This window comes from Antrostomus carolinensis, unplaced genomic scaffold (genome assembly GCF_000700745.2).
Source record: "Antrostomus carolinensis isolate BGI_N321 unplaced genomic scaffold, ASM70074v2 scaffold716, whole genome shotgun sequence".
NCBI classification, from domain to species: Eukaryota; Metazoa; Chordata; class Aves; order Caprimulgiformes; family Caprimulgidae; genus Antrostomus; species Antrostomus carolinensis.
In genome coordinates this window covers 21,482-38,702 of record NW_010320958.1, presented here as the reverse complement: position 1 = coordinate 38,702, position 17,221 = coordinate 21,482, and the positions used below count along the sequence as shown (strand labels likewise).

The 17,221-nt window shown below is 36.6% G+C and overlaps 1 protein-coding gene across 2 annotated transcripts in view; it reads left to right on the top strand.

Annotated features, from left to right (window-relative positions):
• Positions 1-17,221, top strand: part of DOP1A (DOP1 leucine zipper like protein A) — a 54,612-nt gene that overhangs the window by 22,088 nt on the left and 15,303 nt on the right. For both annotated transcript variants that reach the window (XM_010169726.2, XM_010169725.2), the window contains exons 14-24: positions 2,277-2,901; positions 6,164-6,438; positions 6,863-7,015; positions 8,828-8,928; positions 9,923-10,186; positions 10,796-12,781; positions 12,888-12,999; positions 13,982-14,161; positions 15,558-15,683; positions 16,027-16,161; positions 16,673-16,728. In XM_010169726.2, coding sequence (XP_010168028.1) covers positions 2,277-2,901; positions 6,164-6,438; positions 6,863-7,015; positions 8,828-8,928; positions 9,923-10,186; positions 10,796-12,781; positions 12,888-12,999; positions 13,982-14,161; positions 15,558-15,683; positions 16,027-16,161; positions 16,673-16,728 — 4,013 coding nt within the window. The remainder of the gene's footprint in view (positions 1-2,276; positions 2,902-6,163; positions 6,439-6,862; positions 7,016-8,827; positions 8,929-9,922; positions 10,187-10,795; positions 12,782-12,887; positions 13,000-13,981; positions 14,162-15,557; positions 15,684-16,026; positions 16,162-16,672; positions 16,729-17,221) is intronic.

The following is a 17,221-nucleotide window of genomic DNA, read 5'->3' as shown; positions in this document are numbered from 1 at the left end:
CCTGCTGAAGAAACTAGAGAATCAGTTTCATAGAATCAGAATCATAGAATACTTTAGCTTGGAAATGACAACTCTTAGCATTCTTTTTCTTAAGACTGAGCAAACCCAACTCTTTGAGCTTTCCTTCTATGTCAGGTGCTCCTGTGATGACACTCCACTGGACTTAATACATCAATGTTTTGTACTAGAGAATGTGAACTTAGACACAGATGTTGTCTTAAAACTGCTGAGCAGAGGGGACTAATCACTTCCCTTGACTTGCTGGCTGTACTTTTGCTAATATGGTCCTGTATGTGGCTGGCCTTCTTCACCAGAAGGGTTCACTGCTTGCTCATGTTCACCTTGTCGATTAGGACTCTAACATCCTTTAAGCAGAACCCTATCCTTATTCTTTCTAGCCAGCCTGGTTTTGCTATTTTGCCTTTTTTTTTAATTCTGTTTTGATTGAATTATGTTGCCCTTTGAAACTTCAACAGCCTTTTTCTTGCAATTACAACTGACTCATGTGGCCATGGCTTCTGTTAAGACATAGTGACACCGATTACCATATTTCTGATCTCTTTTATGTTGTATTTCATAGGACAGGGTTACCCTTTATGTCTTTCCAAGCTCTTTAGTACATATTAATAAAGGAGACAGTGAAAACTATCTCAAACAAATTTTCATTCTTACTCTGTTTCTAGTAAAGCAAGACATAATTCACCATAGATAATGATGTCTCTGTTTTTATTTATGAATGAAAAAGTTATTCATTATATGATTATGCTCAAATTCTGTATTTAAGATGGCTAGTGATTAGGATGTCAGACAGCAAGACAGCTTCTGGGCCTCTTAGATCTCAGGCAATATCTGCCATTGCCAGTAGGATAGCCAGATGAAAAGTATGTGGTCATGTTCTTTACCTGCATTTAATCCCACTGATCCATGCACTTCTGTTTAAATTGTTTCCCTATTCACCTCAAATTCTCACCAGGAAGCAGAAACTGTGCTACCAGTTACTGAGAAGACTCTAGGGGGTTAGAGCAGCCCAGAAAGCTGCTGTGTGTTCTTTTGGAGTAGAAATCATTCGTCAGATTTGGGCATATTCTGAACTGATGAGGAATTAAGGTGCACAATGAGTCATGAAGAGCTGTTGCTGCTGGAGCAACCCTTCTTTCTTGTTTCCAGGATGTTTGGGGTTTTTTTTCTAGTTGTAAATGGTTAGTAGTTTTTAAATGAAAGTTTATTCTTTTATAATTATAACTTTTTATTTGAAATAAATCCTCAACTTCCAAATCTCAGAATTGGTACATAAAAAGAAAGATACTAGTTAAAGTTGTACCATATATACATCTATGAATTAAGATTCCATCCATATTTAACAGGCAATTTCTTAAGTCAAAGAGCATAAATTTTATTGAGAAATGGAGCTGGCTTTATTAGTATAAATGTGGAAGTGTGAAAAATATTTTTTAGACTATGAAAGATTTTATTCTTCATTTATAGCTCTATAGTTCACTTCATTAAGGTGTTTTTACAACTTACAGTTGTAATGTTAACACTGATCCTGCCTTCCTAAAGAGACAAAATTTTAATAGTTGTAATTATTCTAGACAGTTATCAGGTTAAAATAATGTAATGTCTAATGTGATTATTTATTTGTACTGTGGGAACTTCAGAAGCATGATCAGAGAACTGCATACTTTTTCCTGCTCTCTCAGGTCTTCCCGTTCTTCTTGGCTGACATCTGCTTTTTGTCTCCTTTGCCTGCAGGCATTTTTTACTCCTTTATAACTGCATCAGTTTCTGATTAACAGATAAATATCTGTCCTTTTTTAGGACATGTTAAAATCTAAAGCTTTAAAAGAATCTTGCTAGCTAAGGTGACCATAAGCAACATAGTTCAATGTCCTGCTTCCTGCTGGAAGTGAGGGATTTTCTTTGATATATGAATATTTTGGTTTATGATGCCATATAAATTAATAATACCTGTGCCTATGCATTTCAGCATTCTTTCATAAAAAACAGACGTGATTATGATATGAAGAAAATATTAAAAGCAATAACATTGAAAGTATTTTACTTGATAAACAAGGCTGCTTTTTTTTTTTTTTTAACTGTTATCTTGATCTGGCAAGATTACTGAAACACCAAACATCATTTTAACGTATTTATATGAATAGATGTAAAACTGTGGTATAAAATTGTTGCTTTCAAATGGAGCAGTAAATAAATGTTTTCTCTCTAGGACCTATATAACCCATTTTGAACAATCATTAAACTTTTATCTCACTCAGGTGCCATCAGTTTCACTTGAAAATCCTAATGATGTGTTTGAAGATGGTGAAAACCCTCCAAGCAGTCGATCATCAGAAAGTGGATTCACTGAGTTTGTACAATACCAGGCAGATACAACTGATGACATCGATAGAGCACTGAATGAAGGTCACAGTGTGCCTGGCATTCCTATTATTGGTAGCACATCCTCAGAGACTGAGACAGCATCAACTGTGGGATCTGAGGAAACCATTGTTCAGCCTCCTTCCATAATGACACAGGGGACAGCAACTCGAAGTGGGAAAACGATCCAAAAGACTGCAATGCAGTGCTGTTTGGAGTATGTCCAACAGTTTTTAACCAGATTTATCAATCTGTATGTCATTCAGAGTCATTCCTTGTCTCAGCCTGTAGGGGCAGAGCTTCCAGTAGACCCCACTAGAGAGCAAGGACAGACCACAAAATGGGACAGAGAATCACAAGTTGATGCTAAGGTGAGGAAAACAAACAAGAAAAAAACACCAAGAGAATACCTTCCTGCCTTTATTGCTGCTTGTCAGCTGTATCTTGAATGTTCAAGCTTTCCCGTTTACATTGCTGAAGGAAACCGTACTTCGGAATTACATCCTGGGAAACCTGAAGTTGGTAAGCTGCATTCTTTTCTGGTTCTTTGCTTCCCCCTCCCCTCCTCCTCCTCCTCAAAAAAAAAAAAAAAAGGAAAAAAAAAAAGTAATAGTACTCATGCTTTGTGTGTGTTGCTGTTTGCTGTTCCTCTCAGAAATGTTTCTTCCTGTATCAATTGGTTTGCTTTTTGGAAACAAAACATTTTTTCTCATAGTTTTTCAGAATATTGCTAGCATGGGATTTGACACTAATTAATATTGGGGTGACAAATTTAAGTTATGCAAACTGAAGCCTGAGAATAGCATCTAGATTTTCAGATGTTCCTCTTTACTGTATGGATCCATTATGTTTTCTTTGTCAGATTTTATCATAGCTAGAGCTGACATCAAGTATGTTTTTAGCTTCTTTTTAGCAATTTTGGATTCATGTGCACATTGATCACTTTGTGCAATGCATGGAAATTATCAGCTTCTGTCCAATAAAAATCATACCAGATAAAAAATTAATTAATCTTACTTTGCAGCTATTAAAGGAAAAGTTCTTGCAAACAATTCTTCTAGCTACAGTTACATTAGAAAACAAAATAAAAATGGTAGGTTTTGGAAGTATTAATGTGTTCACAGGTAGGTGAACACATTCAGATACAGAAATGTGATTACAATGTTGACAGTTCTGGATTACTGTAAAATGTGACATTTAAGGTGGGTAATCCTTTTTACAGTTTGCAGAGTCTTCAATTTACAGTTCTAATTTTGGATCCACTTCTAGTCTGTAGTTTGCGGCCTTAAAACAGCGTCATGGTGGATATGCTTAGAGCATGCAAGAAATAGTTACAATAATTTTGGCTACTGTCACAGTTGTCTTCTGTGATTTTATTTTTTCTAGGACACTTCATGGTTGCAGCTTTTGTTCTTACCCACAACTTCCAAAATCTATTAAAGGCTAAGTGGTGGGCACTGCTTGGAGATGAATAGTCTTTTGGCTTTTTGAAACAAGTACATTAATTCAACATGATTGCTTCTTCTATTTCTGTAGTCTTTAAGACGTGTTGTGTATGTTTTCATTATACAGCCAGGAGCAGAGCATATCTTTGACTTTGTGAGATGCAGACATATCAAATATTTATGTCAGTTGAAGGCAACTTGGATACAGCTGTTTATTAATTAAGGATATCGCAATGCTGAAGGAGTGCTACCTTTTGTAAAAGATCTAACACAGGATATTTCTGCTTCTGTAGCATGACCCTGAAAAACATGGAGGAGACTGAGGGGAGACCTCATTAATGTTTATAAGTATGTTAAGGACGAATGTCAGGAGGATGGAGCCAGGCTCTTCTCAGTGATGCCCAGTGGTAGGACAAGGGGCAGTGGGTGTGAGCTGGAACACAGGAGGTTCCCCTTAGACTTGAGAAGAGACTTCTTTACAGTGAGGGTGACAGAGCACTGGAACAGGCTGCCCAGGGAGGTTGTGGAGTCTCCTTCTCTGGAGACATTCAAAACCCACCTGGACGCCTTCCTGTGTAATTTCGTTTAGGTTCCTGCTCCGGCAAGGGGATTGGACTAGATGATCTTTCGAGGTCCCTTCCAATCCCCAACATTCTGTGATTCTGTGATTAAAAATATTTTTAAAATCAACTGTTTCCTTACTATTTTTCTGTGGATATAGCACTTTTGATTATTGCTGCATTGTAAACTCTAAAGCAGAAAGCCTGTAGAGCTTGAGTAGCATGTGCCTTGTATGAAGATAGTGACTCTAGGAATCCTTTTCACTTTGTTAAATATCTTAGATTTGCATTGCTCATTCATCATCTGAACCTTCCCATTTGTAATGTTGCATTTGCAATCTATTAAACTGTGTGACTTTGAGGAATAAGCATAAATTGTAGGTCATTGAAACCAACAGGAAGAATGGTGTTTCAGATGTAAATGCCTGTTGTACAGAATGGCAGGGGGGATGAGAATGGGGCTGCGTAGCTGTCCTGGGAGTCCTGCTGCCCATAACAGAGAATGCTGGTGGAACAGAAAATAGAGAATGGGAGAAGATATTTCCCATAATTCACACATCAGACTTTTCTTCTATTGATATGGTTTTTTTACTGTAGGAGAGACTGGATTTATTAAAGGGCTCCTAAATTTGGAACATGTTTTTGATGGGTTGCATTAGTGAGTGATGTGACCCAATTGCCTTTAATCAACGGTGAGAGTCATCAGTCTTTATTTGGAGGAGCCAAATTCATCTGATATTGATAGAAAATAATTGTGCTTAAATTTTGGTATATGCTTAATTTCTCAGATAAATGCATGCTGTTTTTAATTGAAGAAATTGAAAAGGGAACTGAGTCAAGCTCAGAATAATGTTTATATCCGTAAACTCTAGAACATTATGTGAAATTGTTAGGTGTATTTAGGCTCCAATTTACATTGCAAAATTAACTTCTGTGCATTTAAATTGGAAATTGCATCATTCTTCTCTTAATTCTAAATAGATTTGTATTTGCACTTATCAAATAACACTTCTTCACTTGTGTCTGATTCTGGAAGCATTTGCCTCTTTTAGGAACATGATCAGTAGAGTCCTTTTGAAGTTTTAAGAATAATTACTTTGGTACCTCTAAAATATAAAGGTGCATTATTCACCTGGAAAGTTGACTATAAACTTCAGACAAAGACACTTGCACTATCAGGCCAGTGTATGGTATTAAGTGAGAGGATGGTAAGAAGGGGAAAACAACCACCTACAGTGGAAGCAGAATATAATCACATTTACTTTTAAAGTGTTGCTGGGAAAATATAAAAATATTTTTTGTCAGCTTAAACTTAGTTTATATATATATGAATAATTCTGTATATATGTATATTATAATATCTATATAATATAATATATATATAATACTACAGAATTATTCCAAACTGTCAACTGCAACGTTAAGACTTGATTACTTGTCAAGAATTTCCTGAAGGAGGAGAGCAAATGAAAGGATGTGCACACTACTAAAAGTCACGTTTTGTCTAAAAGATGAAATCGTGTGTTCAAATTTTTCTATTTATTTTTTGGTTACTGAATGTTTGAAGTGATACAGAATTACATTCTTAATTTGATTATTTTAAAGATGGAGGTACATCAAGTATCTTTCTCCTTCGTACATTTTCCTAAACCGATACAACAGGCAGGTTGAAATATGAAAATAAAGGGCAATTGTACATATAGTTATGGGATATAAGAGGAAAAATTAATAATATTTAAAGCTGTTAAATTAATGCATCATCTGTGATTTTTATTTCAGACTGTGAACAAGTACAGCCTCCACTGTGGCTACAGACGTTAATGAATGCTTGCAAGCAAGCGAGTGATTTCAGTGTTCAGGGAGTTACTATTTCCCTTGTGATGGACTTGGTTGGATTGACTCAATCTGTTGCTCTCGTCACTGGAGAAAATCTGAACAGTGTGGAAACTGCTCAGCCTCTTAGCCCTAACCAGGGAAGAGTGGCAGTAGTCATCAGACCTCCTCTTACTCAAGGCAATCTGAGATATATGGCTGAAAAGACAGATTTCTTCAAGGTACAGTGCAGTATCTCATTGCACTTTTCTTTAGACTTCTTTTCCTGGCTGGTGAAGACTGACAGTCTTTGCCACTTTGCCGTCCTTGGTATGGCAAACCAAATTTCCTTGCTGAGTATTTTAATAACAGTTCTAACCTGTGTTAGACTCTACATGAACATATATAGTAAGTTTTGCCACTGTGATTGTCTTACTGACTGCTTGGGTGAAAATCCTTGTTTCAATGAATATTTTTAAAATATGAATAAATCTGATTGCATAGATTGAAACTAAAAAGAACAGTTTTATTAGTTGCCTGTTGGTCATATGGTGTTATCAAATGTAACGTGTCCCGTCATTGCGTGGAGCTCAACGTAGTTTAGAGCAAAACAAGGCTTGATACTCATTCACTTGTCTCTTGCAACTTCTGTTTTCGTGTACAAAGCATATAGCTTTAACTCTTTGGGACCAGTTGGGTGATGGAACTCCTCAGCATCATCAGAAGAGTGTGGAGCTCTTCTACCAGCTGCACAACCTTGTTCCGTCTTCTAGCATTTGTGAAGATGTTATTAGTCAGCAGCTGACTCACAGAGACAAGGCAAGTTGTTAACATATTTACTAAAAGATGAGTTAATTATATAACTATAGATAATATTTAGAAAAAGGACGTGGTGCCTCAGAGGAGGGCTTCAATAGATTCAATATTGACAAAATGTTGCCTTGTGTTGATTGTTTCAAACATTAAAACTACTCTTTCTTTTACTTGCATGCAGAACATAAGATTTGTCCACCCTCTGACACTGACACTCTCTTTCCTATCATTCCCACTCACACGAAACCTTACCCTTATGTCTGTAGTAGCTGAGCCCTGTTTTAATGACTTCTTGGTGTTTCACAAACCTGTGAAAAGTGTTTGTAATGTCAGTAATTGAATACAGATTTTCTAGATTCCATTCCATTTATCCTAACCACTCTTCTTTCCCTGTACAGCTCCATCAGATTTAAGCATACTTCCTTTTGCTGTGTCCTAACCAGCTGCAGTTCAGTTCTCTGATGTGTTCCCCCTTATTTAATCTCATTCTTGCATCTTGTCTAATAATTTGTCTTAATGTAGCATCTAGGCTTTCTGCTTCTTTTCCTCCACAGAAATTGAAGGAGCAACAGCCAGGTTATTGTCATTGCCATGTTGCTGCTGCTTTTCTTGATACTGGGGTTGGATTGCTTCTTTTTCAGTACAGTCATGTGTGGTCCCCTTTATCCTTTTGCTTTCTCTTTCTCTCCTTCTCTCTCTCGGCTGAGGTGTCCTTACTGCCTTTCTCTTTGTGTCATCACCTTCTTTTTACAGTTTGAGATCTGTTTTCAATTCCTTTCCCTTTCTATTAGACCAATCTTTGAGTCTGGTGCGTTTGATATTATTAATGCTCATGGCAGGGGGGTTGGAACTAGATGATCTTTAAGGTCCCTTCCAACCCAAGCCATTCTATGATTCTGTGATTATATAATTTCCTGCTCCTGCTTCAGCCTTAATTCCCTTTCTCTTTTAAGCAGAAGTGAGTTGTTGGTTTGTTTTTTTTTTTCTTTCTGATTATTTTTCTATATTATCTGATTCTGGCTCTTTTTGTAAGAGTTAATATAAATATAAGACAAAAGAGCGGCTTGTAATTAATAAGATTTTATTTTATTTCCAGGTCCCAAGAGCTGTGCTATATATTTCTGGGCTCCATCTTCTGACATTTGTCTCTGTTAATTTTTTCCAGCTAAAGTATTTCTGTGAGATTCTTTTCCCTTGTTGGGAAGCAGAGGAAATGCATTAACTAGATGCTTCTGATGAAGCAGCTTCTGTACAATTCTTCTCCAATCTCATGTGTTCCCTCCCTTCTTTAGTTTTTTGTCCTTAAAAGATTGGAATTCTGTCTGTTTCTGCCATGTTTGCCAAATTTTTCAAATTTCTCTTCTTTCTCTGCCTCTTCTCTCTGCCTCTGTATGCTTGAGTTTTCGTGTTGAAAAACTTGCGTGTTTCTTCCTGCTCTCTCTTCATGATCTCGTCTAGTGCCTTGATACATATAGATAAACTCACTGAAAACAGAGCTGTGCAGCTTGTGAGAGTGAAATAAGTATCGGTCAAGCTATCACATTAACTATTTAAAACTTTTTTCAAGCTAAACTTTGAAACTAAGCAGCCAAGATCAAGATGAGGGAGAATCTTTTCATGCTACTGAATTGTTTGCAGAGGCCTAATGTTGCCTATTAATGTTTTTAATGTTAGAAAATAGGATTTGAACGCATACTCAAAAAAGTTAACTGTAATAATGCCATTATATCTTTTAAGCTACTGTATACACCTTTTTTTTCCAGTTCTTGTCAGAGGCTGTTGTATTCTGATAGATCTAACTTACAATTTGATCCACAGAAAGTAAGAATGGAAGCTCATGCAAAATTTGCAGTGCTATGGCATCTCACTCGTGACCTTCATATTAACAAGTCTTCTTCCTTTGGCCGTACCTTTGACAGGTTGGTGACTTCAAGCATGATTCAATTTAAATAATTTTGCTTCAAAATCTTTAACTACACTATACTGGCATAGAGTGTGTAGAACTTGAAGAACTACAGTGTAACTGTGAGAGCAAGGAAGAAGGACAAGAAAAGAATTAATGTTAGACAGTTGTTTTCACAATGTTGATTATGTAAGCTGTAAATTTTTCTGGTAGCTGTAAGGAGAAGTGCAGGAATGGTCGCAGGATTCATTGACTATCACTGTGGTTAAAATGTTTGTGTACATTGAACATAGTATCTGAGTTCTTGCTCCGATTTGGCAAAAACAAAAGCAGGAGATAGAAGTCAACCCAGAACTGAATTATATGTAAATGGAAAGTAACAGTAAAGCTAAGAAAACTTAAGAACAAAATGGGAAGCATGCACTAAGATATGACAGTTATTTTGCTTAATCTGTGCGTTTTCTGTAAGATATTTATTTATAGCAAGCAGCAGAGGATTTCTGGTATCAGACTGCCTTCTTAGAAAAAAACTGAACAATCCAGACTCTGAACTAGTCTTGTCTTCCTCAGCTAGCAGAAATGTTGTGGAAAAGGGCTTATTTAAATGTCCTAATGTATACTTAGCTGTAAGAAGCAGAGTAAAAAGGTTGTTATTTCTTTGACTTGATATTGTCACACATTGCAGAAGTGGTAATAAATTCTGTACGTACAGCTAAGAGCTTATGAACGTGCGCTATTGGAGGATGTAAATCAATCAGTAAAATTCAGAGTCCAATATATATATATTGTTTTCTCCCCAAGTCTGGAAAGGATTCTAAAGGCTAAATCTACTAAAAGAAGAAAATAATGACAGCAGGAAGTGCTGAGTTATATTTCTCCTCTCAGTTTATATGACGAAGACACTGGAGTATGTACTGACATGTTGAAATTTATCATATATCAGATTAAAGTGGAATTATTCTATGATTAGTGTAGAATTTGTGCTAGGTTCATTCTTCTTTCTCTTCTAGGTCTTTGTTTATCATGCTGGACAGCCTTAATAGCTTGGATGGTTCTACATGGTCAGTGGGACAAGCCTGGTTAAATCAAGTGCTTCAAAGACATGATATTGCAAGGGTTCTTGAACCTTTGCTCCTACTGCTTCTCCATCCAAAAACTCAGCGAGTTTCTGTTCAGCGAGTACAGGCTGAATGTTACTGGACTAAATCTCCCTATCACCCTGAAGAAGAAAATGAAAAACACTTTATGCAGAAGTTTAGCTGTGCTGATGGTATGTACAGAAGAAGGAAGACTGTAGAAAGTTCCTTATTTACTTTCTTTATTTGTTATTTGCATGCAGCAGTAAAAACATAGTAAAGACTTTTGAGGGTAACTTGCAAAACAAAGTGCTGGAATAGGTACTGCTTGTGTCTGCATTTGTGCATGTTTTTCCTAATTGAAGTTTGGGTTTCCTAAGTATCGTTGAAGTTTTATTGGTCTCAAATTAAGATAATATGCTGCAAGTATTTTAATCCAGAGCATTTTTTTACGTCTTGCTGAACTTAAGTAATGAATAATAGGGCTTGAAGCTTAACTGAGAAATTAAATGCTTTTATGAATTAGGACCACTGATGTGGAGCTGGCTGAAAACATACTGGTAAAGTTTGAAGGTGTTTACAGGTATTGTGTAATTTTAGTAACATACTAGCAATTTTTTTTAATGAAAACACAAGCAGATAAGACTGCATAAGGATTACGGGAGAACTATGTTGTTTTGCTAAGGTGTACTGCTGAAGTAATCTTGCTTTGGTTATGTGCACGTGTGTTGTTTGCATATTAACTTTATTTTGTATATTATAATTTTTGTATGTTTTTCTTTAAGCATTTTCCCATGTGCCTGTAAGCCAAGGACAACTTATTATACCTAAAGAAGGCAATGAAAAGCAACTTGCTATGGATGAAATGGAGAACTTCAGCCTGACTGTCAACCCTCTGAGTGACAGGCTTTCCTTGTTAAGTACCAGCAGTGAGACCATACCAATGGTTGTGTCTGATTTTGACCTTCCTGACCATCAGGTTGAAATATTGCAGAGTTCTGACTCTGGCTGTTCTCAGTCATCTACTGGAGACAACATCAGTTATGAAGTGGAAACAGAAAGTCTGAGTGCTCAGGATAGCTCTCAGACTCTGAGAGAAGACTCACCTGATGAAATTGTGCAACAAGTGGTTACAGATCTCATATGCAAAGTTGTAACCGGTCTTGGAGAAGAGGCTGAACCAGTTAAACATGATCTACACTCTGAGGAGACTTTATGTAAATTCAGTTCTTTGGATAACTCTGTAGAGGTGACAAAAAATGAAGATCAAAATATTCAAAGTAGCCGGAGTAGTTTGCTTAGTAATGACAGCTCCCAGTTGCTGTCAGCCTCAACTGAGACTGGACTTGAGAGCTTAAGAGATGAAATTTCAAGGAATAACTCTTCACCCTGTATTACAGAAAGCCAGCAATCCCTCTCTGATCTCACTCTTGCTTCTACTGAATCAAAGTCCAGAAAGCGAAGCCACAGTAGTATTCAATTCAGCTTTAAGGGAAAGCTACCAGAAAAAATGTCAGAAAAAGAAACAATTGTTAAAGAGGCTGGTAAGCAACCAGGTGCAAAACCTAAGGTGAAAATAGCCAAAAAGAAAGATGAAGAGAAGAAGAAGGCACAAGCAGAAAAGCTTAAACAAACAAACGTCTTCTTTAGTGATGGTCTTGATTTAGAAAACTGGTACAGTTGTGGAGAAGGAGAAATTTCAGAAATAGAAAGTGATGTGGGGTCCCCAGGAATGCGAAAGTCTCCCAACTTTAATATCCATCCATTGTATCAACATGTGCTCCTTTATCTCCAGCTGTATGACTCTTCAAGGACACTGTATGCCTTTTCTGCAATTAAAGCAATTCTGAAAACAAATCCTTCCGCTTTTGTAAGTGCTATCTCCACTACCAGTGTCAACAATGCATACACTCCTCAGCTTTCACTGCTCCAGAATCTTCTAGCCAGGCATCGAATATCTGTTATGGGCAAGGATTTCTATAGCCACATCCCAGTTGATTCTAACCATAACTTTCGGAGCTCTATGTACATAGAAATTCTTATCTCCTTGTGTTTATACTATATGCGGAGCCACTATCCAACTCACGTTAAAGTAACCTCGCAAGACCTAATAGGAAACCGTAATATGCAAATGATGAGTATAGAAATTCTGACACTTCTCTTTGCTGAGTTGGCAAAAGTGATAGAAAGCTCTGCAAAGGGCTTTCCTAGTTTTATTTCGGACATGTTGTCCAAGTGCAAGGTTCAGAAGGTGATCCTGCATTGTCTGCTATCTTCTATCTTCAGTGCACAGAAATGGCACAGTGAAAAGATGGCTGGAAAAAACCTCGTGGCCGTAGAAGAAGGTTTCTCTGAAGACAGTCTTATAAATTTTTCTGAAGATGAATTTGACAATGGTAGTACTCTGCAGTCACAGCTTTTAAAAGTGCTTCAACGACTGATTGTGCTGGAGCACAGAGTAATGACTGTGCCTGAGGAAAATGAAACGGGCTTTGACTTTGTCATAACGGACTTGGAGCACATTGGTCCCCAGCAGCCGATGACTTCTCTTCAGTATTTACATTCCCAGCCAATAACCTGCCAAGGCATGTTTCTCTGTGCAGTGATACGAGCTTTACACCAGCACTGTGCCTGTAAAATGCATCCCCAGTGGATTGGCCTTATCACTTCTACACTGCCTTACATGGGGAAAGTTCTTCAAAGGGTGGTTGTTTCAGTGACTCTTCAGCTCTGCAGGAACTTGGATAATTTAATTCAGCAGTATAAATATGAAACAGGATTATCTGATAATAGGTAAGTGTATGTGAAGGTGTATAATCTTTTTAAGCAGATTTGATAGTGTTGAATTACTTTACAACTATTTTATCCCAATTAAAAAAAAATACATCTTTTGTTTTAGGCCTCTCTGGATGGCATCAGTCACTCCTCCAGACATGGTTCTTACTTTATTAGAAGGGATCACAACAATAATTCATTACTGCCTCCTGGATCCATCTACACAGTATCATCAGGTAAATTTATCTGGGTGTCTGAGAGGTTCCTATGCAGTACAAGTCAAATTAAGGACTGTGATTATATTAGCAGATATGAAAATCTGAGTGGGAAAAATACCAACTATATCGTCTTAGCTATAAGTGTGTTTTTTATTGATAATATACACATCTCAAACAGAAAAACAATTTTATACTAATTATACTTTTAAGAGGATAGTCTTAGATTTGGTTGGTTGGTTGGTTGGTTTGGGGTTTTTTGGGGGGGCAGGTTTTGGGGGGTGTTTTTTGTTGTACTGAAATAACTGAAGTAGAAATTCCTTAACATTCAGACTTCTAAAATGCCACTTTTTACCTCTGGCTTTGTTTTTTGGAGCTTCCCAGACTGTTGCCTATCCTGTTGCTTTCTGGCTGGTCTGTGTTCATCTTGTAATATGTCAAAACATTCTCCTTCTGCTCTTTCTGTGTATTCACAATTTGTCTTTTTTAGTCAAGCCATGTTTTTAGATGTGATATTCTGAGCATGTTATCTTTTAAGAATTTGGCCTAAATTCTGCAAGAAAATTTTTTTTCCTGCAATCTTGTTTTTTATTTTTTTTTGTTCTTATACCCCTTTGCCTTCCACTTTTTTAAAAGTAACTGAAAAGTGTTTAATGTATATGCAAATAATTTTGCCTAGAGTAATAGTTACACTTAAAATTCTGAAATAAGTCTTTTGCAAGGATATAGGCAGATGATACAAAATTGATTGCTATACACATGGGGCCTCACATGTTCAGAATACATTTGAGATTGTACAACTGAGTCAAAAGATTCTTTTAACTATTATTTTTAATAGACTCAAAACCTGTAAATACAATAAGAATTATTGAAAAACTATTTTGAAGAAGAGTTAAGGTGGAAAACTTCCATGTCTATTAAGTCTCAATTTACACTGTTTTACTTATGCTATTTATGTAGATATTGAATGCTCTTCCTCCTCTCTCCCCTTCAAATCCACTAGCTTTTGGTTAATGTAGATCAGAAGCACTTGATTGAAGCACGCAATGGGATCCTATCCATCTTGCATATGATCATGTCTTCTGTGACTTTGCTGTGGAGCATCCTTCACCTTGCAGATTCTTCAGAGAAAACTACTGCTGCTGCTGCATCCATTACCACTATTAATCTTGGGTCAACAAAGGTCAGACTATCAGGGATAATATAATTTAAGTTGTTCATTAATACCTTTGTCAAAATAAATCCAATTCCATTCCCTTAAATGTAAATTGTGTTTTAATACCTCTGTCCTCACCTACTCTCCCACCCCACAAACAAGGCTTTTATAAATACCATTTTATAAATGGGTGTTGAATCTGCTTTCAAACTTGAGTGTATTTTAATTCAAGATAACAATGTCTCACCTCTTCGTTTTCTATAAAGAAAATGAAATCCACCATGAAAAATTTAAGCCACCCTTTTATGCCTCAAAAGATACAAAATATTAATGTAAAATCTTAACAAAAGAGAACTCTCCTCTTAAAACATCTAGTTTCCTGCAAGCTTAGACAATCCTTACTGCAATAACTCTGACCAAGGTAAAATAACTTTTAGAAAACAGGTAGAAAGTGCTTTTTTGTCTGAAATCTCCCTGTCATAGAAAACAGGTCAGGAAGACAGCTCAGGAAATCCTTTCCTGACCCAAAGTTTGCCTCAGTAACTTCAGACATCACAGAATCACAGCTTAAAAATCATGTTATTAAGAGTTTCAACAGTGAATATTTCAGTGTCCCAGAGCAGTGTGTTCTTTCTTTTAGGATTTCCCCACCACCCCTACTTCTTAGTCTTTATCTCACTTGCTATAAAGGAAGTCCATCACTATTTGTGGCAGACATGAACATCATCTTCCTTTCTTTTTCCTAATTACCTTGTACACATTTGATAACTGTTATATCTCCATTTATGTTTTTCTCCTGACTATATACAAACCTGTTTTTGCACATTCTTGTAAGTCATATTCATGTAGCACTGATCTTTCTTTTTGTAGTTAGAGTTCTGTGAGTTTGTGGTACATTTCTTGAAAGTGTCCAAAACTGGACATGGTATGTAGTGTCTTTGAGGGATTTAGTGTCTTCCATGAGGTGTTGCTATTTATGAGTGCTCTTTTTCCCCTTCCTTGCAAAGTCGTCATGGTAAGTTTGTGATCCACTATAATCCTAAGACTTTTTTTCTGTAGCACCACTATCTAAAAGAGTTTCTCATCCTGAATCACTGAAGTTGTTATGCAAGCAAAGATCAAGCCTTTATTCCAGCTTACCTTTTTTCAGGATGCTTTTTGAGTTCATCCAGATCATTTTTAGTTCTGTGCCTTTCTATCAGTTGCTTCCCAGTTCATTACCATTTCCAAACTTAACAAATGTATTTTATTTTTCCTTGTCTTAGTCATGAATAAAATGATTAAAGAGTACCGGATGCAGACTAGAGCTTTATGAACCCTCTGAGTGCATCCTTCCATTTTTATAAAAGTATGACTTTATAGATAACTGTTTTGAACGTAACTCTGAGGTGTTTATCTTATGTGTTCTGCTTCCACATTTCAGAATTTGAGGCAGCAGATTCTTGAACTGTTGGGTCCGATTTCAATGAATCATGGTGTTCACTTCATGGCTGCTATTGCATTTGTATGGAATGAAAGGAGGCAAAATAAAAATACTTCAAGGACAAAGGTATGGTTACACTACAGTGGTCACTTCAAATAGTGGTAATGGCTTTAAGTGATTTAGAAGAAGTAAGTAGAAAATTCAGACATTCCAGTGAAAAAATATATAGTATTAAATATGGAGAATATTTATATTATATTTCTAATTACAATTGGTACTGTCAGGGAGCTGCCAATTTATTTTGGAATAGGGTAATCTTCCTGAATTCTTGAGGAAAATAGTAAGTGATTCCAAGTCTCTAGATGAACTGTTAGTTACTAACATTTCAATCCCATAAGACCAGCTGCCTTAATTCTGACATAAGCATTGTCTGTGATTATAATGTGACATACATTTGATTTTTTTTTAGGTTATTCCTACAGCAGGTGAAGAACAACTTCTGCTGGTTGAGCTAGTTCGATCTATCAGTGTTATGAGAACGGAGACTGTTATACAAACAGTGAAAGAAGTTTTGAAGCAGCCTCCAGCCATAGCAAAGGACAAGGTATGAAAACTGTAGAGATGCTGTTGATTTATTTATTGTCCTCTTACTGAAGCTTAGAACACTGATGATATGGATACTTCATTCATAAAGCTGAGCAGTACTGTGTGAAAATTTTCTAGTATCTAGTAGATGGATGAACTTTTGGAGGGAAGTCATACCTCCTTCAGTCATTACCTTTACTGAACAACTCCAGAATCCTGTTTGCTGCTTCTGTACAAGACCATGTTTTGTGAGGATGGGCTGCTTACATTAGGGAAACAGGTACATACCCTAGCATCAGGGTAGGGTGGGGTTTTTTGGTTGGGTTTTTTTTCAGGCAGGGAAAAGGAGGAATAATAAAAAAAAAAGATGCTAACAACTTTATAGAGAGATGTCTAAATGGATATTCAAAGTATCCTGTTAATGAATTGAGCTATATCTTCAGACACTGCAGTAACATTATAGCATTGTCAATTTTGCCTTGGCAAGTCAGGAAAAAAAAAAGTCCCTTTCTTCTTGTATCTTTTTCTAGAAACATCTTTCACTGGAAGTCTGCATGTTGCAGTTTTTCTATGCTTATACTCAAAGGTAAGATGAGAAGTTAAACTGTATTTCTTTCATCAAGAAGCAGATGGACAATTTGAATATTTTTACATCTTTTTATAATCCCTAGCATAAGAAATAGCCTGTGTACTATAAATCATGAGGAAAAGATGGTTTTGAACCATAGATGTCATAAAAAAAGGGATTTATTCTGCGAGTTCCCTAGTTTTGCTTCACCTTTCTTCCCCCACCTAAAAATCCCACAGGAAATCTGACCCCTGCCCAAGGAAAGCTGATCTTAATTGTGCTATAACTCCCTGGTACCACTCCAACCTTGAACTGAAAAGCATGTCTTTAGAGTACACTGTTCTTCTCCCTTCCTCCTTTTCTTAATTACTTGATGTAGCCACTTAACATTAAATAAAAAACCCCAGCGAATCCATATGAATGTTGATTCACAATATCTGACAGGAGAAATGTGAGGTAGAAAGAAAATGAGGAATGCCAGAGGGAAATGATGCTTTTTTCATTGCCATTG